Source organism: Ascidia mentula, chromosome 3 (assembly GCF_947561715.1).
Source record: "Ascidia mentula chromosome 3, kaAscMent1.1, whole genome shotgun sequence".
Lineage (NCBI taxonomy): Eukaryota > Metazoa > Chordata > Ascidiacea > Phlebobranchia > Ascidiidae > Ascidia > Ascidia mentula.
The window spans coordinates 5,239,230-5,263,346 of NC_138568.1; the positions used below are offsets into that span (position 1 = coordinate 5,239,230).

At 34.7% G+C, this 24,117-nt stretch overlaps 3 protein-coding genes across 30 annotated transcripts in view; 1 reads left to right on the forward strand and 2 right to left on the reverse strand.

The window, feature by feature from the left end:
- LOC145896063 (uncharacterized) overlaps positions 1 to 4,997 on the reverse strand; it is a 93,787-nt gene extending 88,790 nt beyond the window's left edge. For all 28 annotated transcript variants that reach the window (XR_014401650.1, XR_014401648.1, XR_014401649.1 and 25 more), the window contains exons 1-9: positions 4,755 to 4,997; positions 3,765 to 4,282; positions 3,569 to 3,705; positions 3,419 to 3,499; positions 3,302 to 3,355; positions 1,162 to 2,954; positions 923 to 1,081; positions 610 to 738; positions 75 to 236 (exon numbers count right to left, since the gene is read on the reverse strand). Coding sequence is in view for 16 of the 28 variants with exons in the window: in XM_082984881.1 (XP_082841007.1) it covers positions 75 to 236; positions 610 to 738; positions 923 to 1,081; positions 1,162 to 2,954; positions 3,302 to 3,355; positions 3,419 to 3,499; positions 3,569 to 3,705; positions 3,765 to 4,282; positions 4,755 to 4,811 (3,090 nt within the window). In the remaining 12 variants the exon portion in view is untranslated. The remainder of the gene's footprint in view (positions 1 to 74; positions 237 to 609; positions 739 to 922; positions 1,082 to 1,161; positions 2,955 to 3,301; positions 3,356 to 3,418; positions 3,500 to 3,568; positions 3,706 to 3,764; positions 4,283 to 4,754) is intronic.
- A 938-nt stretch (positions 4,998 to 5,935) lies between these two features.
- On the reverse strand, positions 5,936 to 19,500 carry LOC145896066 (uncharacterized). Its single transcript, XM_082984892.1, has 18 exons — positions 19,353 to 19,500; positions 17,047 to 17,608; positions 16,123 to 16,233; positions 13,577 to 15,369; positions 13,321 to 13,500; positions 12,974 to 13,135; positions 12,669 to 12,839; positions 12,390 to 12,443; positions 12,180 to 12,335; positions 11,719 to 11,877; positions 11,440 to 11,610; positions 11,290 to 11,343; positions 10,937 to 11,092; positions 10,187 to 10,348; positions 8,850 to 9,011; positions 7,815 to 7,976; positions 7,112 to 7,264; positions 5,936 to 6,729 (listed from the first exon to the last, which is right to left on the reverse strand). The coding sequence occupies exons 1-18, from the start codon at positions 19,407 to 19,409 to the stop codon at positions 6,709 to 6,711; spliced, it is 4,446 nt and encodes a 1,481-aa protein (XP_082841018.1). The 5' UTR covers positions 19,410 to 19,500; the 3' UTR covers positions 5,936 to 6,708.
- Positions 19,501 to 21,187: 1,687 nt separating this feature from the next.
- Positions 21,188 to 23,205, forward strand: LOC145894311 (DNA-directed RNA polymerases I, II, and III subunit RPABC2-like). Its single transcript, XM_082982855.1, has 5 exons — positions 21,188 to 21,791; positions 21,978 to 22,078; positions 22,349 to 22,445; positions 22,562 to 22,633; positions 22,870 to 23,205. Exons 1-5 carry the CDS (start codon positions 21,763 to 21,765, stop codon positions 22,955 to 22,957), a joined length of 387 nt encoding a protein of 128 aa, XP_082838981.1. The 5' UTR covers positions 21,188 to 21,762; the 3' UTR covers positions 22,958 to 23,205.
- The last annotated feature ends 912 nt before the right edge of the window (positions 23,206 to 24,117 follow it).

Here is a 24,117-nt window from a genome sequence, read left to right on the forward strand (position 1 = left end):
TTGCTGTTCACAGATAAAGAAAAGTTATACTTCTATATTGCTACCACAAACTGCTATGTTGCTACAAAACCCACTGGTTGATCAAGCTTGGATATTGCTGTTGCAAGTTCTGTCATTGAAGTACAGCTCACTTCACATCCACTTAATGAGAGAATCTTTGTAACTTTTGCAAATGAAGCTATTGCATTTGCATTTTCATCATCAACTGTGAAACCTCTCAGCACCAGTGATCGTAACTAGAACAAACATATATCAAATTCCTGTTGCTGCCAGGCATATTGCAATTAATATTGTACTGATCTTCTGGCATAAACGTACTGTAATTTTACAATGTTTCGTCTGCCATGCGGCGAGACTTCATCAGGTATAACGCAACAAAAGAATCAAACTGCAACACGCAGGGGCACAAAAGAAAAAAGAGGAGCGTTGACACCGCTTGCAAGCGGCTTACTCAGGCATAGTTACCATGATAAAAATTATATGTAGTCTTGCTCATGCAAGCTACAAAATTAAAATAATATTGTACAAGGAATTAACTCCATAATATGGCACATCAAACAATATTTTAGGTGAGCAAAATGTGTTTTAATACCTCTAGCTGTATGTTACCTTGTTTGGTGGTTGAAAATTGCCTGAAAATCGTTTTAAAAAGTTTCTAGAAAAAGACATTTTTGAAGTTTCTTCATTCGGCTTTCTCTTCATCAAACTCCTCCATTGCCTGGCTGCTTTTTTCCCCGTCTAATAAATAAAGTTTATTTATGCAGTAGAAAATTATTCCACAACCATAGTAAGTTAAATAAAGCAATAATGGTCTTTGTTAAAATATTTTTTGTATTTAGTAAAACAAATTTTTGTATTTAGGTTATGACAAAAAAACAATAACTTTTAATGTGCCATATAAAATAAAATAAAAATACTCTACCAAAACATTTATTGAATCAATGCCGGGAAATTGACTTTTTGTGGATTGAGTTTCTGGGGTATACTGGAGGTCAATTACTAGCTGCCCTTGGATGGCCGAGTTGTGCTTTGCCAAATCTTTCATCACTTGATTGGTCACCTTATGACTGACCAAGAAGTCCTAACAATGATAAAAACAACCTGTTAATTGTCCTTGTCTTTCATGCTTTGTTTTTTAATTAAAGTAAGATGTTTTCAAACCTTTATATGTTCTGAGATTCTGGTTAACAAAGATTCAAAGCTTCCATGGTAAAACTTGCAACTTGGCGATACTTTTACATTGTAAGATTTCCCTGATGTACTTAAAACACAACCAATACTATAAGCATCAGTTGGAAGTATGCTCCCGGTTAAAATTAATGTTTCTGGCAGCAAATGAAGACATTCTGTGTAAAATGATTCCTCGTCAATTTCATGTAACCATGAGCAAATTTGCAATAGTTTTTTTCCCCCAACTTCAGTTTCTCTTAGTTGATTGGTGCAAAACTCTTTCAGCAAGTCATTTTTGTTAGCTACTACTTGATAGTTCAAATTTCTGAAACAATCTTTGACAACTTCTTCAAGTTTTTTATTGCAAAGACCAAAGACAAACTTTGCAACAACTTCCCATCTATTTGTTTTAAGTTTAGGAAGAAGTTTGGTAAACTCTTGAACACTTGAAAAAAAGACAAGGTAACAAGCAGCGAAATATTCCTGCCAAATCAAATGTGAGAAGTTGCTCTTAACTTCAGAATCCATAAACTTCATGTTCCAATTTTGCTCCGTCACAAATGTTGCAAGAAGTCCTGTCAATGTTTTTGGGGTAATTCCAACCTCTTTTAGGTCATAAGTGGTAAATACAAGTTTGCTCTCTTTGAAACCATTCCATGCCAATCTAGCTATTTTGTTTAAATATTCTTCTTTCTTAACCTCTGTTTTATCTCCCCTTACAAAATCCTGCTTAAAATAGTACCTAAATCCATTTGCAAAAACATGAGTAAGAGAGTGATATCGACCATTGTTACCTTCTTCAAGACTTTTCCAGATTACAAAAGCAATAAAAATACATTTTGCTGGGACATAACAAGAATAAAGAATATTTGGATTGCCTTTTATGACATTCCACACTTCAGCACCCTTATCTCTACAAATCTGGTTGCAAAGATTTTCTTGGGATTTTTCATTAAGACCCATAACTTCAGCAACAAACAACGGTCGATTTGTTGCATCAATTGAGAAAAAATGCTTCTGTCGTGAAGTAAAAACTTTCTTTGCATCTGTGAGCAAGTCGCCCCTCATAAGACCATATATATACTGAAGAGGTTCATTTTCCTTTTCAAGATCAACATATCTGTACTCTAAACTCCAATCTGCTGCAGCTTCATCCAGACCATCCATGGTTATAAAAATATTTTTTATGTCAAACAGCCACTGCAGAAGTGAATCTTCATTGAGTTTTTTAGCAGGACATTTATTGTAAGTGTTTGGTGATAAAGAGTTTTGAAGCAGAAATCTGGAAAATGTTGTGGGGGTTTTAAAGTCAATGTTTTTTATAGAAATGTAGAAACAATATTGGATTTTTTCAACATTTTCCATTGCACCAGACATTGCATTTTCTGTTATAACCTTGGATAGTGTTGTTTTCCCAATCCCTGGTTGTCCAATTAATGCTACAGTGTTTGCAAATTGAGGCTTGTTTCTACCTATTGCTGCTATTTCTGCCTTTGTGAACAATTCTTTAACTGATACTTTACTGTCCTGTTTTAGGTCTATTGTCTCATAATCTTGACTCCTGTTGTAATGTCCATCTTCATCGTTGTATTGTGGGATGATGATTTTCTTTCCACGCTTTTTTGGAGGTTTATGTCCAGCACGATAAATTTCTTTTAATGGTTGATCTGTTATGTCAAGTGGACAAACTTCAATTTGTTGTTGAGTTAAAGTGAGAAAACTCTTTGATTTGCATTGTTCTTTGGCTGCATCAGACAACAAGTTTTCCATATCACGTTCATCAACTGAAAAGAATTGAGGTTTTATTTATATTCTATTACAATCCCTTTCGATGTTGGGCTTTTTCAAATTTGTCAGGATTTTTACAGTTTTTCTGTTGAGCTTCTAATTCATAATTTTTTTAATTTTAAATTAGTTAAACCTGATTCTGCTAAAAAATAATTGGTCCTGTTCAATGCAAACAAATTGATTTTGATTTAATATTAAAAACTAATATATAGCCTAAAATAGTAAATCTAAAGAAGGCTTTCTTTATAAAAACAAAGATAACATTAAAAGGAATATCATTATAACAAATTACCATTGTGTTGATTCACAAATTTTATCAACCAAAAACCAAAAATAAACTTACCACTACTAAGAGGTGATGATGGAATCAGATTTGGATTTCTTCCATAGTAATGTTCTAAATTGTAAACTTTTGTGAGAAACCAGTCTTTGTCACTACAATACTCAAAAAATCACATACTATTTACGTTCACATCTCCAACTACACCAATAATACTGCCATCAATTTTCGATGAGTCTGCTGATATGGTTTGACAGAAATCTGTGAATTAATATTTTTCTTAATCTACTTTGAACATTATGTGACGCAGTTATTATGAGAACCCTTTACCATGAGGGTTTTGGGTTTGGTTGCACACTGTTTGAAGATTACGACTGTTTGGTGCTCTAGTATTTGGTGCAACTTCTCTCTGACTCACACCAACATTTTCCAGACAAGGCTGTTGTGCTTGTTGTGTAAAGTTTTGCCTGAAAATGATGTTTTAAATAAAACAAGTGATGTAGAATAAAGATGTGTTTCTACATACGTTGGGTGGGTGGGTGCAAGTTGTGAATGCAGTTGCTGGTTTCGAGCGATCACTTGAGGTTCAATTCCTTGTTCATAGTTATGCAAAGTTGGTTGTGCACTTCGAATAGAAATCATTCCTCTTTGGTGCATAATAGCTTGATGGGAATTCCCCAATTGTAATGGATAGTATTGGTTATAGAATGGATGCCTCCCAGCATAATGTTGGGAAGTAATATATCCTGTTGGATTGGAGTAAGGTTGTAGGGGTTGGGGAGTGTATTGAGTGTGGGGATGCCCCAATTGCGATGGATGGTTTTGGGTTGTTGCATAAAGATGAGATGTTGATGGTGCACTAAGATGATGAGAGGTTACATACTGGTTGGGTTGCCAAACAGTAGATTGTTGGGGTATTTGTAGTTGCGGAAAGTATTGGGTTTGGGTAAAAGCTGGTACATTGGTTGCCTGTGGGATTCCTCGACCTGGTTGTGTTGATTGTTGATTGTTTGTTCGCTCAGTCTCAAGAAATGTAAATGATTCCTACAACAACATATGGTCTTATAATAAAGTTTTCTTTACTAGTGCACCTCGGAATGTGAAGTTTGTTTACATTAGGATGCTCAATGTTAGTTTCTGAAAAATCTTTCATCAAGGTATTCTTACAAATGTACATGAGAATCATCGCTACAAAAAGTGACACATCGCTGTGACACAAGCATAAAAATAATTATTATTTATTTCAGGTAGTCAAACATGTAAAAAACTGGCCAGAATTTTACAAGACATGGTTTTATCAAAAGTTAATTTCTTACTCACATACATAACACATAACTTAACAGTCCACACATAAAATGTTACAAATTATGAAATTTTACTTTCAGCATCTGTGTTTCTGTAGATTGGATAACATATGAGAAAATATTTCCAATTGGAACTTTCATTATTTGTTTCAAAGTGGCTAAAATGTCACAAAACCATTTGATTCGAAACAAAATCAAAAGTCTTGTCATACCTGGCTTGCTTGGTACTGGTCATTGTTTGAACTTTCCTGAACATAATTCCAATCCATTCAGGTTAATGTATATCAACAAGCATGGCCATGTTTGACTGATTCTAATCACATAAGGGCAACAAATGATGCATGGCAACTGAATCCAGTGTCAAGTCCATTATTAACAAGAGGTAAAAAACAGTCCGAGGGGAACAATTTTAATTCACATTCGACTACATTTCATTTTATTGCCTGTTACTTCAAAAAAACTAAAATAATATACAAAAGAACATTTATGAGCTTGGTAAATAACATACAATACAATTTATAAACATTATATGCCTTTGGTAATAAACAACAAAACTCCACAGACCGGTAATGCCATCTGCCAACAAAAATTGAGCATCACCACTCAAATTAAAAATCAGAACTTAAGCTAAATACTTGTAACTATGATGTAAAATAGTAATTCACCTCTATAACTAAACAGGAAGTTCAGGAACTGACAGAAATCAGAAATTCCAAAAGATAAAACCAGGGTAATTCCCAGTAGGTTTTCTTACACCTTTCCATTTATATTCTCGAACAGACTTACTACCGACACCTACCGGTGAAGGTTTGGAAAGAGTAGCAAGTTATTCCAAGAAAACTTCACATTTTTATAGTTTCTGAGGACGCAATCTTCAAAAAATAAAACTTTCAATAAAATTTATCGGTTTTATCGGATAGCGCGGGTTCGAGTCCTGGTGTGAGCTGGAAGGGTTTCAACATGACTTAACCCGGAAGATACTTTTACACCGGATCACAAAATTTTTTCCAAACTTGATCCACAAAAAAGCCTATGTGACATAGAAATCTGTGCGAATATTAACGCTACAATTTCGTGTAGTATTACAACTCAAATTTATAAACAAAACTAACAGGCGGTGGCCCTGTTCACGCCTGATCATTAAAATTCGCACAGATTTCTGTTTTACACATATTTATATGTGGATTAAGTTTGGAAAAAACTTTGTGACCCGGTGTAGTAGTATTTTCCCACTACACCGATGCCTCTATAATTTGAGGTTTGCATTCAAAAGCAACATGTGGAATATTTGAAGACAAAAAAGAGACGTTGGTTTTCAATAAAATTAAACCCACAATTCCAGTTGGGGATTCCCCTGCCAAAAAGCAAAACGTTTGGAAGAACTTGTAATGATTTATTCGAGCAGCAATGATTCACAATAACAATGTCACAGAAACCAATATTTGAATACTGGCAACATAAACCTTTCACTTCCACCTGTTAAAACTTCATCAAACCCATAGATAGATACAGATTTGTTTTTGACTAAACAAAAAAAAACGTGCGCCGATAAAACCGAACCGTAGTTGGTGGAACATCGGTTGTTCTCATCATCAAACACTTTAGTTACAAACCTAAAATATGTTTAGGCAAAAACCAGCAAAGGGTTGACAGAATTCACAACGTAACGTACCAGAAAACGTTGTAATGTGAAAATACTCGATTGTAAACAGTCAAAGAAATAACATAAGTCACAGGTATATGTTAAAAGCAATTTTAACACACAAACAGTAAAAAAAATGTTAAAAGAAAACATTACGTTTCGAAGACATCCTTGATTGTAAGCAACACAAACAGTAAAACTTCGCGACAATTTCAACGAAACCAGATACATATAAATGCATTTATATGTTTGGCAAAGAAGTAAAAATGAGAGTTATGAAGACAAACGGTATTAATACGTACATTATAAATACAAATAACACACAGAAGTTGGATAAAGCAGTGGAAATATTCAAACTTCACGTTTTATCGATGAAACGTCATTAAAAAACTTCCTACCAGTTTAGGAGGGAGTTGATCTCCACAAAAATAATTCCAATCGATCAATCATATTTACTTGCATTCGTTAAACCCAAATATAAGGGGATGGATTGAAGTAGAGAGTAGGAGTTGGAGATTCACTTCTTACAAAATCAACTTTGGCTTCTACAATGCAACGGATTGGTTATTTTATACATCGTTTAACTATTATAACAGAAGTGTTGACAAAAGTTTTCATTGAGCAAATATTTTGTGACTTGTACTTATTTCCATACACGCAACATCCAATCACACATAATAAAATACTTCTATTCAGTCGAGTTTGTTTGTGTGATTTTATATTAAATCTTAAGCCATAAACTGAAAATACATGGTAGGTATTGGGTGATGTCGACTTTCTTTATATCAACCCAGTGGTGGCAACCTGAGGCTTGCACATGACACAAGCCTTAATACAAGACACCCCATGAGGTAAACATATTAATATCGTGTTAGTATCAAATAGCAATGACAGTTTGTACGTGGAACAAATAGTTATCATACTTACTGGGTCTGGCAGGTTCTGAAATTTCACTTCGAAGTCATTATCTTTTGCCCAACTACTGACTTCAAGTTCATCTTGTATATTGTGAACACACTTGAGTAAGGTTTCTGCCACATCACCATGTATGTCATTAAATGTAAGATTCAACTTCCTTATCTTGAAATAAAAGGTGGAATTAGGAAATTAAAGGCAAATGTGGCATTAAATGATAAAAACAAATAAAATATTTACCATTGAATGGTAAAATATTAAAAAAAATTGACCTATCTGGTCTCATCAGTGCATCTAGCAGATAACTAGCCAGACCTAGATAGATTATTCCATTTTGTGTGCACTACTGTCTGCAGCTCACTAATCATTATTGTCTCACTGCTTGTATGCGTTCATTGTATAAATTATAATGTTACAAAGGCATTATAATAACTTTATGAATTTGACTGGTTTACTTCAACAGAGAAAAGGCCAGGAGTAAAAACAGTGTTAAAACAGAGGAAAAAATGTCCCAGTACAAAATCATATCACTGTTACATCAGGTGGAGTTTTATAAAATGCCTTACTGAAAGCTTAAACATGAGTTTTTGTGGTGGATAAATGTGCATAGTTTTGTTGCTTCACTTTGAAAGACCAAAAATTGATTTAACTGCATTTATAAAGTAAAATAACGCAAACGTTTTTTGGCCCTACACTGGCCTAACATACAACTTACTGGTTTGTGAAGTTGTGATATGGAATTTGCAATCTTACAGATTCCACCACTTGTCATCATACAACCTTCCAGAGACAGATCCTCAATCCCCTGAATACATGAAGCAATAGCAGATGCACTTTCATCATCAACTGTGTTCCCATTAAGTTTCAACGACGTCATCTGAAACAAATAAAAAATTGCTAAAATCAGTTTTTATGTCAGCAATATCATTGTATCGATTATGACATCACAGAGCCGTAACAATCACTTGATAAATTTAATTGTTGACCTTTGGTAGCTCAGTCAGTTAGAGAAAGAACCCGAATTACACATGGCTCCAACTTACTAACAGGTTTATGACTTTGGTCACAGTTATATGCTTGCAATGTCACGAGACCTAATAAAATCAAATGGCTTATTGCAAGGAACACACAAACTTATTGAAGATTTTAGATTGGCCTTTCTAGGTTTAAGGGGAGTTTACAAATATGTTTAAGGAATTTTACTATATTGTGATTTTGTATCACTGTTACTTGTGATCAAACATTACAAACTACCAATACCTGCGTCTGCGAAATTTTTGAAACAAAAGATGGTTTGTGTAACTGTGTTACGCTACCGAAAAGTGAAACGAGTGTTTTGCGGTGTGCATGCGCCATAGTTTAATTTAAATTTACTTTGAAGTCAATGAAATACAAACAATAACATGTTTTCTCAAAAAGTTGCCCGACGCCACCCTGCGTAGCCTACTTTTTACGTGAGCCAATAGTTATTGCTTGGGAGTCCGGACCTAATGGATCCCACTCCCTAAACCTAAATACGCGCATGTATGCTGGTATCAAAAGCTGCATATATGGGTTGGCTTGACAGCAACTGCAATACTTCTGTTAAAAAATCAAACATTTAAATCAATGGTATGCAACCAGTATTGCTGTTTTAACATATCTTTATTTAAACACTAAAATAAATTTTGTGTTGCAAGCAAATCCAGAACACCCAAGTGTATCGTGACCCTAATAAGTTTGGAAATCACCGGTCTAACATACAACTTACTGGTTTCTGAAGTTGTGATACGGAGTTTGCAATCTTACAGATTCCACCACTTGTCATCTTACAATCCCCCAGAGACAGATTCTCAATCCACTCAATACATGATGCAATAGCAGATGCACTTTCATCATCAACTGTGTTCCCATCAAGTTTCAACCACTTCATCTGAAACAAATAAAAAATTGCTGGAATCAGTTTTTATGTCAACAATATCATTGTATCAATTATGACATCACAGAGGCAGAACAATCACATGGCGAATTTAATCGTTGAGCTCCGGTAGCTCAGTTAATTAGACAAACAACACGAATTACACATGGCTCCAACTTAGTAACATGTTTGTGAATTTGGTCGTAGTTATATACTTGCGATGACACGAGACCTAATAAAATCAAATAGCTTATCACAAGGAACAAAGATTTTAGATTGGCCCATCTAGGTTAAAGAGGAATGTACAATTATATTCAAGGAATTTTCCTAAATTGGGATTTTGTATTACTATTACTTGTGATCGTGCATTACAAACAACCAATACCTGCGTCTGCGAAATTTTTGAAACAAAATATGGTTTGTGTAACTGTGTTACATTACCAAAAACTGAAACCCATGTTTTGTAGTGTGCGTGCGCCATAGTCTAATACAGTGCTTTTCAACCTCCACACTTTTCTGTGGCACGAAAGTTTCATCCGCACAATGCACCGAAATGTTTGTTAAAATGTTTGTTTTCGAACCCCAGGATGTACAGAAGAAATTTAAACGATTGGAAACCTGCCGACGATTAAAGGGGAAGGATTAGCATCGCTCAGTGAAGCGATTGTGCATAACCACAAATGAAAAATTCTTAGACTAAAAAATGACTATGTATTGAGCGATTGTCATCCGCATCATGTTTTCCATCCGCACTAGTGCAGATGGTCCCACAGGTGGAAAAGCACTGGTCTAATATAACTACTTTAAAGTCAATGAAAATACAAACAAATACATGTTTTTTTCATCAAGTTGCCCGATGCCACCCTCAGAAGCCTAATTTTTATGTGAGCCAATAGTTATTGCTTGGGAGTTCAGACCTAATGGATCCCACTCCCTAAATCTAAATACGCCCATGTATGCTGGTATCAAAAGCTGTATGTAGGAGGTGGCTTGACAGCAAATGCACTATTTCTATTAAAAAGACAAAAACATCAAACACTCAAACCAATGGTATGCAACCAGTATTGCTGTTTTAACATATCTTTATTTAAACACTAAAATAAATTTTGTGTTGCAATTGAATCCAGAACATCCAAACGGTGTCATGACCCTAAAAAGTTTGGAAATCACTGGTCTAACATACAACTTACTGGTTTCTGAAGTTGTGATATGGAGTTTGTAATCTTACAGATTCCACCACTTGTCATCTTACAACCCCCCAGTGACAGATTCTCAATCAACTGGATACATGAAGCAATAGCAGATGCACTTTCATTATCAACTGTGTTCCCATCAAGATCCAACAACGTCATCTGAAACAAACAAGAATGTTTATAATTTAAAGAATGCACACTAAAACGAAAAACAAGTCACAAAAATTATTTTAGCGAGTTAGCGAAATTGCAAACATCGAAGACACAAATCATGTCACATGGAAGAAAATTACTAGTTCATACTATAACATTGAACTGGTACCAGAAATATCTCCTAAATATGTTTTTATTCACAACCAAAGTTTCTTACACACAGTTGTACTGTTTTTAGTTTCTCAAAGCGCCGAAACCAACTTAAGTTTGGAAGATTATGCATGTCATAACTTTAAAATTGTTATACAACCTCTTTATGTTTGATACTTTTTTGACCTACCGAAAAGGCCTGGCATCAAGTTACTATCTCTCTGCCATGCACCAGAGGACAAAATTTTCCTTGCAAAAATACCAAGCGAGTTGTAACTCATCGCAAATCATGATAAATAATGTTAAATAAACAATTGCGCTGTGGGCCAGTTCCTCATCTCATGTATCAATTACTACGAACCAAGACAGTGATTGTAAATTAATATAAAGCCCCCCTGCTATAAGGAGCAAAAAACTGCTATTTACTTATTAGAGTAAAAGTACCTTTTGCTTTATTGCACTGGTAACTTCTTGGATCCCAAACGTGCTAACCTTTTTCATACTAAGTTCAAGTGTAGGTGGAAACAAATGTATGACACATGACAAAGCACAAGCTTCTTCATCACCATCCACTGTCAGCTTGTGTGGAAGAGTGTCAACCTGGGTAAATAAAGACATCATTTTAATTTTTTAGTGTAAAACATTTTTAAAATGTAAGTAAGGCACTTGTATGTATGTTTTATTTTGTGGGTAAATTATTTTAGAAATTTACTGCTGCCATAATTTTTTTAATGCACAAACAGAAAATGAATAAATAAAAATTATGTGGTCAAAGCCAAAACAGTGAAGCCACAAACCTCAAACACGGAATTAACGTAAATTTTCAAAAGTTCCTCTGAGTTTGCTTGACTCTAAAATAACATTAAGTTTGAATCAATTCATTTTAAAATGTTGTTAATACTATTTTTACAATTTGAAATGTATAATTGTAGATGCAAACATGGTACCTTTGAAATGCAAGGGATGAAATTACATTTTCCAACATTTTTGAAACCATTTTCAGAGATTTTGAACTTCGACACAAAAAGTTCATCCACATTGCAAAGAAATGATTCATTTAGGAGCAATGGCAACATAGATTTACAAATTAAAGTTTTACATAAATCCAAAGATTTTATCTGTAAGAATTTAAACATCATTAATAATCAGATTGCTTCTTTATTTTAAGTTCTATATTTGACATTATTTCAGAACAACTGCAAATCAGCAATATAATTGAAACTTACTGGATTCTTTAATTTTGATATATTTTCAGCGATGCTTTTAAATGTGGTTTTAAAATCAGGTATGTTGTAGCCAGATAAGTCCAAATGATCTGTCATTTGTGCTACTGTAAATGCACATTCGTCATCTACCTTGCACCCAATAAGTTTTACTGATTTCAACTGTAACAAACATCACACAAAGTTATCATTGTACAAAAAGGTAAATAACTTATAGTTACACACCAGGTTTTAAAAACACTTTTATATATTCACCCGTCAGGTTTACAAGCTACGCAGCCCAAGCAAATTTCAATTCGACTTGCCAGGACTTTTTATTTGAAATGGCTGATCCAGCTAGGCTGCGAAGCCTGTAAACCTAATAATCCTGATACGATAGCTGTAAAGTGATCGTCAAGTAAGGAGCTGGGTGATGTTGTTAAAACATTTAGGCAGATACAAATAAAAAATCTTACAACCCACACCTTGCTTTTTAAAGACCTAGCAACTTCAAGAATTGCAAAGTCACTAATCTTCTCAAATGTAACTTCCAGTGTTGAAGGAAATAAATGCACCACACAAGAAAAAGCACAAGCTTCTTCATCACTAGTAAGTACAATCTTATCTGATGTGGATTCCACCTGGACAAAAGTAAACTTAGAAGGGTTTATTACTTATATCTTGTTTTTGCAAACCTCGAACATCACATTAATTAGCATTTCATGAATCTTCTCCTGTTCCTCTTTAATCTAAAAAAAAACAGTTTCATACATGAACCAGGTTTTTATATTTGCTTTTATGATGAGCAACTTTGTCACAGAAATCTAATTAACATATATCATACCAAACTAACATGCAACAACATCATTGGAAACCAAGGTTTAATGGGTTTAAAATCAAAATTTATGTATCTTTGCTCAAGCTAGCATAGACATAAACCACATAAATGTAACATATATGCATAAAACAATTACTTGGGGTTTGTTGGCAAACAAATCAACTTTCCCGCAAGCTTTAATCCCACTTTGTGATATTTTGAAGCTCATTACAATCAGCTTGTTGATATTCATTCTTGCTGGGTTGTTGGAGATTATTTGTAAAAATGAGCTTGGAATGCAAACTTCGCTGATATCCAATGAAAACAACTGAAAAAATATTTAACATTAAGGTAACATAACATCAGTGTTATTACGAAACTTGTACCCACACTAAGCTTGTGTATAAAAAGTCAAGCAAAAACAAAACACCATAAGACAAGCCAACACATTTCAAAACTTACTGGGTGATCAAGGTTTGTTATGGCGCACATGTTAAATACAAATGCAGCACTGGAAACAGAGCACCCAGATAAACACAATTTTTCTGTGACATGTAAACATGATGCTAGTCCACTTTCATTTGTTTTATCAAATTCAAATCCTTTAAGCCATAAAGATGGTATCTGAAACAATCCCAATTACAATGTTTTCTAATACAAAATATAATACATGGCGTAACTCAAGGTTGGTTATATATACTATGATGATATATACTTTTATAATGCATACAAAAAATATGTATACAATACTTATACTGATGAAAGAATTTGTGTTTTATTAATTACTATAAAAAATAATGTGAGCCTACTTTTGTCTGCCCAGCTGACTTAAATTCATCAGCAAAGCATTGGAAGAAGTTTGTAGATTGGTTGGTGTCCAAGACACCATTATCCTGAGTATCAATTATTAACTGCCCCTTGATGGCTGAGCAATTGTTTGCCAAATCCTTTACAACTTGATTGGTTACACAATGGCTAAATGTGAAGTCCTGGCAATGTAAAAACAGAGTTTATTTAAAATGTACAAAACCCAACAAAAATTATTGCAGTAAAATATTGCCATACCTGTATTTGTTGACAAATATGATCAAATAAAACTTTCAAACTAGTATGATGAAATTTGCAACTTTTTGAAACTTTTATGTTGTATAATTTGTCTGATTTTCCTAAAACAGCACCAATACTATACGCATCAGTTGGAAGTATGTTTGCAGTCAAAACTAATGTTTCTGGCAACAAATGAAGATTGTCTTCATAAAAAGTTTTATCATCAATTTCATGCAACCATGAGCAAATTTGCAAAAGTATTTTTCCCCCAACTTCAGCTTTTTGTAGTTGTTTATGGCAGAACTCTTTGAGTAGATTTTTCTTTTCAGTCATTTCTTTACACTTCATGTCACTGAAACCAACTTTTGCAACTTCAGTAACCTTGTCATTGCAAAGACCGAAAATAAACTTTGTAACAACTTCCCATTTGTTTGTTTCAAGTTTAGGAAGTAGTGTTGAAAACTCATCAACACTTAAGAAAAAGACAAGATAACAAGCAGCAAAATATTCCTGCCAAATCAAATGTGAGAAGTTGCTCATAATTTCAGAATCCAAGATCTTCAAGTTCCAATTTTCCTCAGTCACAAACGTTGCTAGAAGTCCTGTCAATGTATTTTGCTCAATGCCTACTTCTCTAAGGTCATCCTGAGTAAAAACAAGGCTCTGGTTCTTAAATCCATTCCATGCCAATCTCGCTATTTTGTTTAAATATTCTTCTGCTTTTAGTTGTTTTTCTTCTCCCCTAATAAAGTCCTGCTTAATATAGTACTTGAATCCATTTGCAAAAACATGTGTAAGAGAGTGAAATCTGCCTTCACCATCTTCTTTGAGACTTTTCAAGATGACAAAAGCAATAAAAATGCATTTTGCTGGGACATAGCAAGAATATAAAAAGTTTGGATTGCCTTTTATGACATTCCACACTTCTGCACCATTATCTCTACAAATCTGGTTGCAAAGATTTTCTTGGGATTTTTCATTAAGGCCCATAACTTCAGCAACAAACAATGGTCGACATTCAGAATCAATGTCAAAAAAGTGCTTCTGTCGCAAAGTGAAAAGTTTTTTCGCATTTTGAAGCAAGTCACCCCTCATAAGAGCAAGGACAAAGAGCAATGGATTATTGGTTTTTGTAGGGTCAAACACGTGGTATGTTAAATTCCAATTAGTTGCAGCGTCATCAAGACCATCCAATACAATCAGGACATATTTGGCTTGGAGTAGTAGGCAATTAAAAAACTTGTGACTGTTCTTATCAATAGGTAATTCACAAAATAAATAAGGTGGTAAAGAGTTCTTTAGCAAAAAATCCACAAATGTTGTGGGAGTTTTAAAGTCAATGTTTTTTACAGAAATGTAAAAACAATATTGGGTTTTATCAACATTTTCCATTGCACCATCCATTGCTTTTTCGGTAATAACTTTGGATAGTGAGGTTTTTCCAATTCCTGGCTGTCCAATTAAAGTAACAGCGTTTGCATACTGTGTCTGGCCTTGATTTTTTGCTGCTTTTTCTGCACTAGCAAATAATTCTTCAACTGATACTTTACTGTCCTGTTTTAAGTTTATTGTCTCATAATCTTGACTCCTGTTGTAATGTCCATCTTCATCACTGTATTGTGGGATGAATGTTTTCTTTCTACGCTTGTTTGGAGGGTTATGTCTTGCAGGGCAAACTTCTTTTGACGGTTTATCTGTTATTTCAAGAGGACAAATTTCAATTTGTTTTTGTGTCAAAACTTGAAAGCTTTTGGTTCTGCATTGATCTTTAGCTGCCTTACATAAAAGGTTTTGAATTTTCAAACAATCATCTGCAAAAAAAAACATTTTGCCATATCAAGTAATAAGTTTTGGATATACACCAGGTCATCCACAAATATATCATACAGTAGTAAACTAATTTAGTTTCATAGCTTAGTGTAGGAGTTCCAGCTCTAATGAGGATGCATGCCAAAATAATTTCCACTACCTGGTAACATGTCACACCTTATTGTTGAAAAAGTATATTAGAAACACTTTTTGCATGTAACAAAAATTACAAAACATGGGCCAGTAACAAAAAGGTTACAAGGACCGAAAGCTAAAACATTGTCCTATTAGTGAATGATCCTATTCAATCCTATTAGTTTGCCGAAGATTGTTCGGGTACACCACTGTTAAGTCAAATAATGCTTTGTTTATTGCATTAATTATAAATATAGTTCATTGAAGCAGTACTTCTTACATTTTTGGCCATGTTTGTTTAACACTACTGAACTTTTGCGGCATTTCATTCACCACTAGAATGAGCCACTTTTTTAGATGTTGTAAAAAACTGCTAATTGTCAACAAGCGGGACAATTTTCTGGAAATACAGTTTTGATTCAGTCTGTCATAAATAGTATACTGTTAACCACAGAGAGTATAGTATTAGATATGGCATTTCCTAGTTTAGGGAGAGTATAAAGCTTTTAAAACTTTGGGCTACATTTTAACACCCAAACAAATCTATAAAAAGCAAGCTCATATGAAATACTATACTCAGACATTTAAAAACTCTAAATGCACAATGAACAATTGTTTACCAGTGCTCAGTGCATTACTGGTTGCTAAGTGTGGTTGGAATGTTCTTTGTTCCTGATAGAATGCTTCAGTAACCCTTTGTTGATCATCTTGAATTCTGGTGTATGAGATTGCTGATGGACAAAATATAAAAGTGTTAGTAATATTGGTTGTCATAACAAGGTTGAGAAAGACAATTTGTTTAGTCCCTTACAAGCATTAATTACATTTAATTTGTAACACGTTCATCAAATAGACCAGTGTTTCTCAAACTTTTTCCAATCACGTACCGCTCATTTGTTTTTTAATACACTGCGTACCACCGTATTACTATGCCATAACTGTTATGACATGACACCAATGAATAACAGTTTAGCCAATATCACCAGTTGCTTGGTTTTCTTTATTGTGCATTTGTGACGCAATAGTATCAACGTGAAATTGTTGCACAGTTGAATACACGATGTCAGAATTACTTCAACAGTGCAACAACTTCATGTTGATACTATTGCGTCACAAATGCACAATAAAGAAAACCGACATCATGTATTTGCAGCGGTTTTGGCTTCTGCAAAGTGCGGCAAATTGTATGGAGTAGACTAAATCACGTACCACTTGAAAAGCTCTCGTGTACCACTAGTGGTACGCGTACCACAGTTTGAGAACCACTGAAATAGACGGTGACGGACCTAAAAAAATGCGAGTGGGTGCAAGTCATGCTAGTTATTGAAGCCTTATTTGTGGTTAGAATATTTTTTACTTTTTCGACACCTTATACATGCAAATAAAGTCAGATCTTCCAAGTTGATGTGGCTAGGTTACACCTTAAATAGTATATACAGGTTCGCTAGGTATCATGCCATAGTGCAAATCTGCTAGGTCCAACTATTGGAGGGTGTCACCAAGCAGTCCCAGAGTATTTAAAAGTTTTCTCAACTAACTGTTACCTCGAAAGCTTAGGATTTGGTTGTTCCTTGTTTGAAAATTGTTATTTGTTGGTTCAAATGTTTGTGATGGTGGTTCCCTCTGACTTGCGTGAACTGCCATTTGATGTTCATTTGAAGGTAAGAAAGATGTTCCTTGTTCATAGTTATGCAAAGTTGGTTGTGCACTTCGAATGGGAGTCATTCCCCTTGGGTGCATAATAGCTTGATGGGAATTCCCCCATGCTGGTGGATAGTATTGGTTATAGAATCCACCATAATCTTGGTAGGGTGAATATCCTGTGGGATTAGGGTAAGGTTGTGGGGGTTGAGGAGTATATTGAGGTTGAGGATGCCCCAATTCTGATGGGTGGCTTTGAGGTGTGGCATAAAGATTAGAGGTTGATGGTACACTAAGATGATGAGAGGTTACATACTGGTTGGGTTGCCAAACAGTGGGTTGCTGGGGTATTTGTGGGTGTGGAAAGTATTGGGTTTGGTTTAAAGCTGGCATCATGTAGTTTGGTGAAACTCCTGGAGGTGGTTGTGTTGCCATTTGACTGGGAACTTGCCCGGAAAATGAATCCTGCAACAAAAATAACAATGTGGAGGACATTAAGAACTATCCCTATTTTTGTACTCATATATGTAGTTGGACATGTCAAGGTGAAATTAATAACAACAGGCACATCCACTCAGAATTCGATATTCTGTATGATTGTTGTAGTGTTTCTAAAATGCTTATTAGCTCTATTGTTATACCAATAATTTTCTAGGGATGCTTCAGATCGAATCCAAAAATTCAGGTTAACCAAATTGCATGTATATATAATTTTATATTTGGTCAAATATTAACAGTAATTACATAGTATGTAATTAAATTTAAACAATAACATGTTATTGTTAAGATGTATTTACAAAACGTATACCAAGGTATGATAATACAGTGAAAATACATATATACTGTTATTTGTAAAAGAACAAACGCTTGCTTTAAGCTACAGACAGTAGCGCACAATGATTAGACTGGAAGTTGGCATCAGTGCAGCTTGTGACTGTTGCACTAAACTGGCCAATAAACTAGAGTCCACATCTCCGAGATTATTATTTTGTTCTTTGTAAATTCAGTGACATCAAGCATTTGTTTGGCCATTAGGCCCTTCTCAATAGTGTTAATCTGTTTGGTATTTATTTAGTTGGGTTTGGGTACACAACAGGTCGATGTTGACTGAAAAGTACACACTATGGAAGTGGAAAATCCTGTGTCTGATCGTTTATAAGCCAGTTTGGTGTACGCTGATGAGACCTTGGGGGTTAAAAATAACATTGGACACTGCTGTCAGCAATACAAATAATGATTATGACTCCTGCATTTATAAACAAATGTTTGTATGACCACAAAATTACCAGTGTTCATTTTTGCACAGCATGATGCTATTAACCACATTTTCCCCCCGGAATACATGCCATAATGAAGAAGGGTGTTTTAACACATAAACACCCCCTGATCCTGCACTGATCCCAAGAGAGGATAATCTAGCTAAATGCATTAACATCATGAAATCGTTCTGTAGTACCAGCAACCATGACCACCACAAAAAATTCTCCTTGATAAAGAATGTCTTGCTGACTGTGTTTAAAAGTCTGAAGGGAAAAATTGTTGTGATGTCATAAAATTTAGTGTGAAACCACAAAACAATTTTGCAACAAATAAGCTGACTAGCCATCAAAAACACATGAAAATTATCTTTCAAAAACCATTTTAGCACCAATTGTGTTATCCGCCTTGCCCAACTGCGGCTCAAGTAAAAGGAACTCATGGTTCTTAAACATACACAGGCCAAACATATTATCATTAACAAGGCATAATAATATTGGTAATATTTGTGAGGCCGTATTGTAACATGGTCTATATATAAATTTCCAGTAGCAGTTTGGAAAATTTACTTATCTGTTATTCTCTGAACAGTGCACTATGGAAGTTCACTATGGACAATGATTGCACGAGCTAAAGAAAAGGTGAAATGAAAAGGATTTACAAAGAATTATTAAACACTGTAAATCCTGCAACGTCTTACATCAGGCATTTGATGCAAAAAAACAAAATTCATGACAAAAAGGAAAAAAACACAAGGGGAAAGCACCAAGATAATAAAACAAAGGGGGCGATGTCCTCTGTGCCCAGGCAGATAATGCTTAGTGCATTTTCTCTACACTAATTACTAAAAATTTCTAACATGTTATAAAGTTATAAAGGATAAAAGTCACGCAGGGGGAAATTAAATCTGTCCAATTCACTGAACACCAAATCCCCTAAAAATAATACACACCTGATATGACATGCTTTCAAATCCACTGGAACTATTGTCATAATTGTCCTGTTCCATTTTTCTTTATCTTTACACAGCTACAAGGCCACTTTGCAAATATTTCTGGTTTGTCTATATTTTTCGTCTTACAAATCAAAACTAATATGTATTTTCTGAAATTAAGTATCATCTGGCATTGGTAATTGTGTCAGAAAAACTTTTGTAAATGTGACACATAAATATCAACTTTATTTTATAAAGATTATTATAATCATGTTACCAATGGGTATGATATCACAATGCTGTAGGTATTGTTGGCTAAAAATGCATTAATTTGGGTGGGGTGTCCTTAATAAAGTATGTACACAAAAGGAGTTTGTGATATTTGTTTTGGGGGGATGAGGAGCACCCCCAGGTTTAACCAACATGGTTATTTTTACACACCCTCACAGTATGTTATGCCAACTGGCATGCTATTTGTTGAATATATCGTACACCGATCTTATGTGTTCATTGTGCGTCTGTGTCACAGTGCTGCAGGTAAACATTTTGTTATTGGCGCTGAGGATTGTTTCCGCTATCATTAATTGTGCGGACAATCACAACATTTTTCAAATGTTAATGCATTAGGAAATTTTAATTGCACAAATCATTGGTAAATTTTCCGAAAAGCCTCTTCCACTCTAAAAAGCAGCGGCAATTTTAAAATTATTGACAAAATTTTAGCTAATGCATTAACATAAGAAAACTGTTGCAGCGATTGCTGAAAACAGTAGCAAATTTTTCAATTAGTCTTGTTAATATAGAAAATCAAAACCTAAATAAAGAATGTGTTCTCCAAATTTGGTAGGGCAAAAAGATACCATAAAATTTCCTCAACTTAGTTTTGAGAAATAGCAAAACAACAAACAGTTAACAGATAGGTATATGGTATTATCGGTGTATATTTTTCTATTTCATCAAAACTTAATCGTTATAAATTGACACAAAAAATAATAGTTATGAGAAACTTAAATGTAGTATATTGATTTACTAAATATAAATCTGTTTGCAAAAATTAAATTGCTTGTACAAATTGGTTAAATCCGAAATTATTTCACGCATTGGTGAACACGTCTGTAAACGATTGTGTTCACACAAATTATGTATTAACTCGTGACAAAAACAAAAAATGAGTTGCAAAAACAAACATTTTAATCAACAAGGTCTGCAACCTCTTTTTAAAAAACAATCTCATACTTATACTTACATAATTGCAATTTTGGACACCTATAAGTATATCGCAACTAAATGGGTTTGACCGCGGTCACGCTGTGTGAATCCCAGCATGTTCCTCAAACCGTAAACAGCGAGCATTTGTGGCACCGCATGCAAGTGCCAATTTGATAATGTTCCGGTCCATAGAATTTTTTTAAAATTGGTGTAGATAAGGCTTAGAACATGTACATCACATTACCATTGCGTTTTTTTAACAGCTATAAAGTATATTGCTGTAGGACTTGTGTGGTTGCGGTGTTGCCTTCACTCTAGGGTAGGACTTGTTGCACCTTTAGTTACACCTGTGTGGTTATACAGAAAACGTGAAAGGTGTGCTGTCTTACATTCATCACGTTGGTTGTTTTTTAATTTTGCGCAAGATACGGAATAAGGAATCTAAGGAAACTCATACTAATTTACGGAGCTCCGTAAGCCCTATATATTTTCCTTAGACGCCCTTGGTCAGTTCCGAAAGCTCAATATATTTTCCTTAGACGCACTTGGTCAATTCCGTAAGCTCTATCTACTTTCCTTAGACGCCCTTGGTCAGTTCCGTAAGCCCTATATATTTTCCTTGGACGCTCTTGGTCAGTTCCTTAAGCTCAATATATGTTCCTTAGACGCCCTTTGCCAGTTCCGTAAGCTATATCTACTTTCCTTAGACGCCTTTTGCCAGTTCCGTGAGCTCTATCTACATTCCTTAGACGCCTTTGGCCAGTTCTGTAAGCTCTATATATTTTCCTTAGACGCCATAGGTCAGTTCCGTAAGCACTATCTAGTTTCCTTAGACGTCCTTGGCCCGTTCCGTAAGCCTTGTGTATTTTCCTTACACGCCCTTGGCCAGTTCCGTAAGCAGTATGTATTTTCCTTAGACGGCCTTGGCCAGTTCCGTAAGCAGCGTGTATTTTCCTTAGACTATTTCCGTTCCTTAGCTCCGTAAATTAGTGTCTGTGAATTTCCTTAGGTTCCTTAGCTCCGTAAATTAGTGTGAGTTTCCTTAGATTCCTTAGGTTCCTTATTCCGTAAATTAGTGTTACCCAATTTATTGCCATTTTTCACAGGTAGACAACAGGGTCTTGTTTTCAGCGAAAAATATCTTACATAAACACGCACATTGTTGCAGTTTCTTGCTTTACTCATCTAAAACTTGTAGTGTATAGTGCAAAGATTAACAATGTCTGACCATGAAGACGATTTTGATGGGTATGAATACTTGATCATTGCAATTGATAAGGGTGTTTTGTATTTGTCTACCAAATATGAAAAGTTCATTATGTAATAATGTCTTCAAATTTGACATGCAAATATGACATACAAAACAATACAAATAAATTTAATGTATTTATTTAACGTTTTTTTACACATTCTTTTATTTCTCAAATGTTGTAGATATGCTGATGATGGAGGTGAGATGGAAGATGTTGGAGATGAGAATGAACTGGAAAATGCAGAGGAAGGAGATCAGAGGGTTGAAATCATGGATTCCAGTGGTAAGAATCTCTTCAATTATTCAAAGCATTTTTGTGTGTTAGTGATGAAAGATTCCCGGACAAAATAAAGTTATGCAGCCAACGTTACAAATTTTCACAATAAAATTTGCGTGCTTAACTTGTTGCAATCCTAAAACAAATAGCTGACCATTACAATGTTTGATGTTAAGTAATAAAATTTTGAGGGGAAACCAAATTATTTATGCCAATATTCTTAACTATTTTCCCAAAAAATTTCATGACTTAATAATGAATGTCTTTTTACCACAGAAGTTGGTGCGACTGCTGCATCAAAACGTATCACCACCCCTTACCTGACAAAATATGAAAGAGCTAGAGTACTTGGGACAAGAGCTTTACAGATTTCGTGAGTCAACAATCTTTATTTCATACCATTCTACTTGTTTTAATGTTTGATTTGAACTAAGGGGTTGTAGCTATATCATTTGAATGGGGCTAAGTGGCAACTTTTTGTTGTAAAAGAATGAATGCCCCTGTGATGGTTGAGCTCGAAGGTGAAACTGATCCACTGCAAATTGCAATGAAAGAATTGAAGTAAGTGCTTGTGTTGTTTAATCATTTTGTTGAATACAAGTATAGACAAGTTAAACCTGAAAACAAAATTTGTCATATTTACAAACATGTAAAAAAACAAGTTGCATGTTTGTTCAGCATTTCAGTTTTACTAATTAAATTATTTTTTGTATAGTTTTTGCATGTAATCGCCATGGATATCATTGTTTTCATCACAAAATTAACTCTAACAATAAGATTTAATTGTTTTTTTCAAGAGCAAAAAAGATTCCTATCATAATTCGAAGGTATATGCCAGACGGAAGTTATGAAGATTGGTCGATTGACGAACTTATCATTGAGTAAAAATGCATTGCTGGTTGGTACAAACACGTTCGAAGACATCCTGCTTTAGAGGAAAGCAGAACAAGAAGGAGACAATGCATGGAACTACTGCTTTCCTATGTTTTTTATTCTGTTGTACTGTTCCTGCCTTTGCAATTTTAGCCAATACCAACTGTACTGATTTCTTGTTTGGAAGAGCACAATTGTATTTCCTGTCTGACTGAAAACTGCAATTCAATCATTTTCCAGCATTAAAAAGTAAATTTGTAGCTCGTATATTTAAATTTTGGGGTCAACTACAAGGTGCAGAGGAAAACTTAGTTTGTTCATGTTAATTGAAAAGGTGTACGTTTGTGTCCAACGACATGAGGCATCGAACGTCTTGTGGAAGAAAACGTTTTCAAACAATGCCAACAAAGTTAAAGATAGTGGCACAGCGCACCTAATGGTGGCACAAAGTTAACCGTACTACCACTAGATGCGCTGTGCCACCATCAAGTCTGATTTGTGCACATCCTATCACAACTTACTTGTGTTAGCTTTCGACAAGAATAATTAAATTGAATGTTGCTCGGAAAAAACAAGCTAAATGCGTATGAAGGGAACGTTAAAATTGCCGCCCGTTAAAATTGTTATTTTTCCTTGACTGTCTTCAATTTGGCGATTCATATCGTTATTTTTTTCAACAAAAAGTATAAATTCATTGACCTTCGAAAAACATCTTCAAACATGTACATTTGTTTTCTCTCGAAGATCCTGGCCTAAAATGTTCACTCAAATTTCTCAGTGCGTGGAAATACGAAATAACGGCATTTGCTTGTTGATTTCGAGCTCTTCCGCTTGTCAGTGAGCCAACAGCCAAGATGTTGGCCGCTGTTTGATTAATCTGCACATGAACAAGATTGCTTCCTCCGTAAATGATTCAGAGTTTCCGACAATTCCGAAGACTAGCAAGTCATACTTCTTGTATGAATACCTTTACTTTCAAAAAAGTGCTGACTAGTCGGAAATTTTCTTAAGTTTTTAAAGACAAGAAGAATGCCCAATAACTTTTCTGCATCCCCAAGCAACACGTTTGATGCGTCATAAACTCTTTTGTTCTTGAACATTTGAAAGCAAACTTTGATTGTAGAATTTCTGCCTCCTTCCAAAATACATCAATATGCACAGAAACTTGTGTT

Coding starts and splice junctions, on each gene's coding strand:
- LOC145894311 (XM_082982855.1), top strand. CDS start 21,763: ATGTCTGACCATGAAGACGATTTTGATGG. Junction 22,446..22,561: donor ACAAGAGCTTTACAGATTTC/GTGAGTCAACAA, acceptor TTGTTGTAAAAG/AATGAATGCCCCTGTGATGG. Junction 22,634..22,869: donor ATTGCAATGAAAGAATTGAA/GTAAGTGCTTGT, acceptor GTTTTTTTCAAG/AGCAAAAAAGATTCCTATCA.
- LOC145896066 (XM_082984892.1), bottom strand. CDS start 19,409: ATGGAACAGGACAATTATGACAATAGTTCCAGTGGATTTGAAAGCATG. Junction 13,501..13,576: donor ATATTTGTCAACAAATACAG/GTATGGCAATAT, acceptor TTACATTGCCAG/GACTTCACATTTAGCCATTG. Junction 7,977..8,849: donor TATCACAACTTCAGAAACCA/GTAAGTTGTATG, acceptor TATTTGTTTCAG/ATGACGTCGTTGAAACTTAA.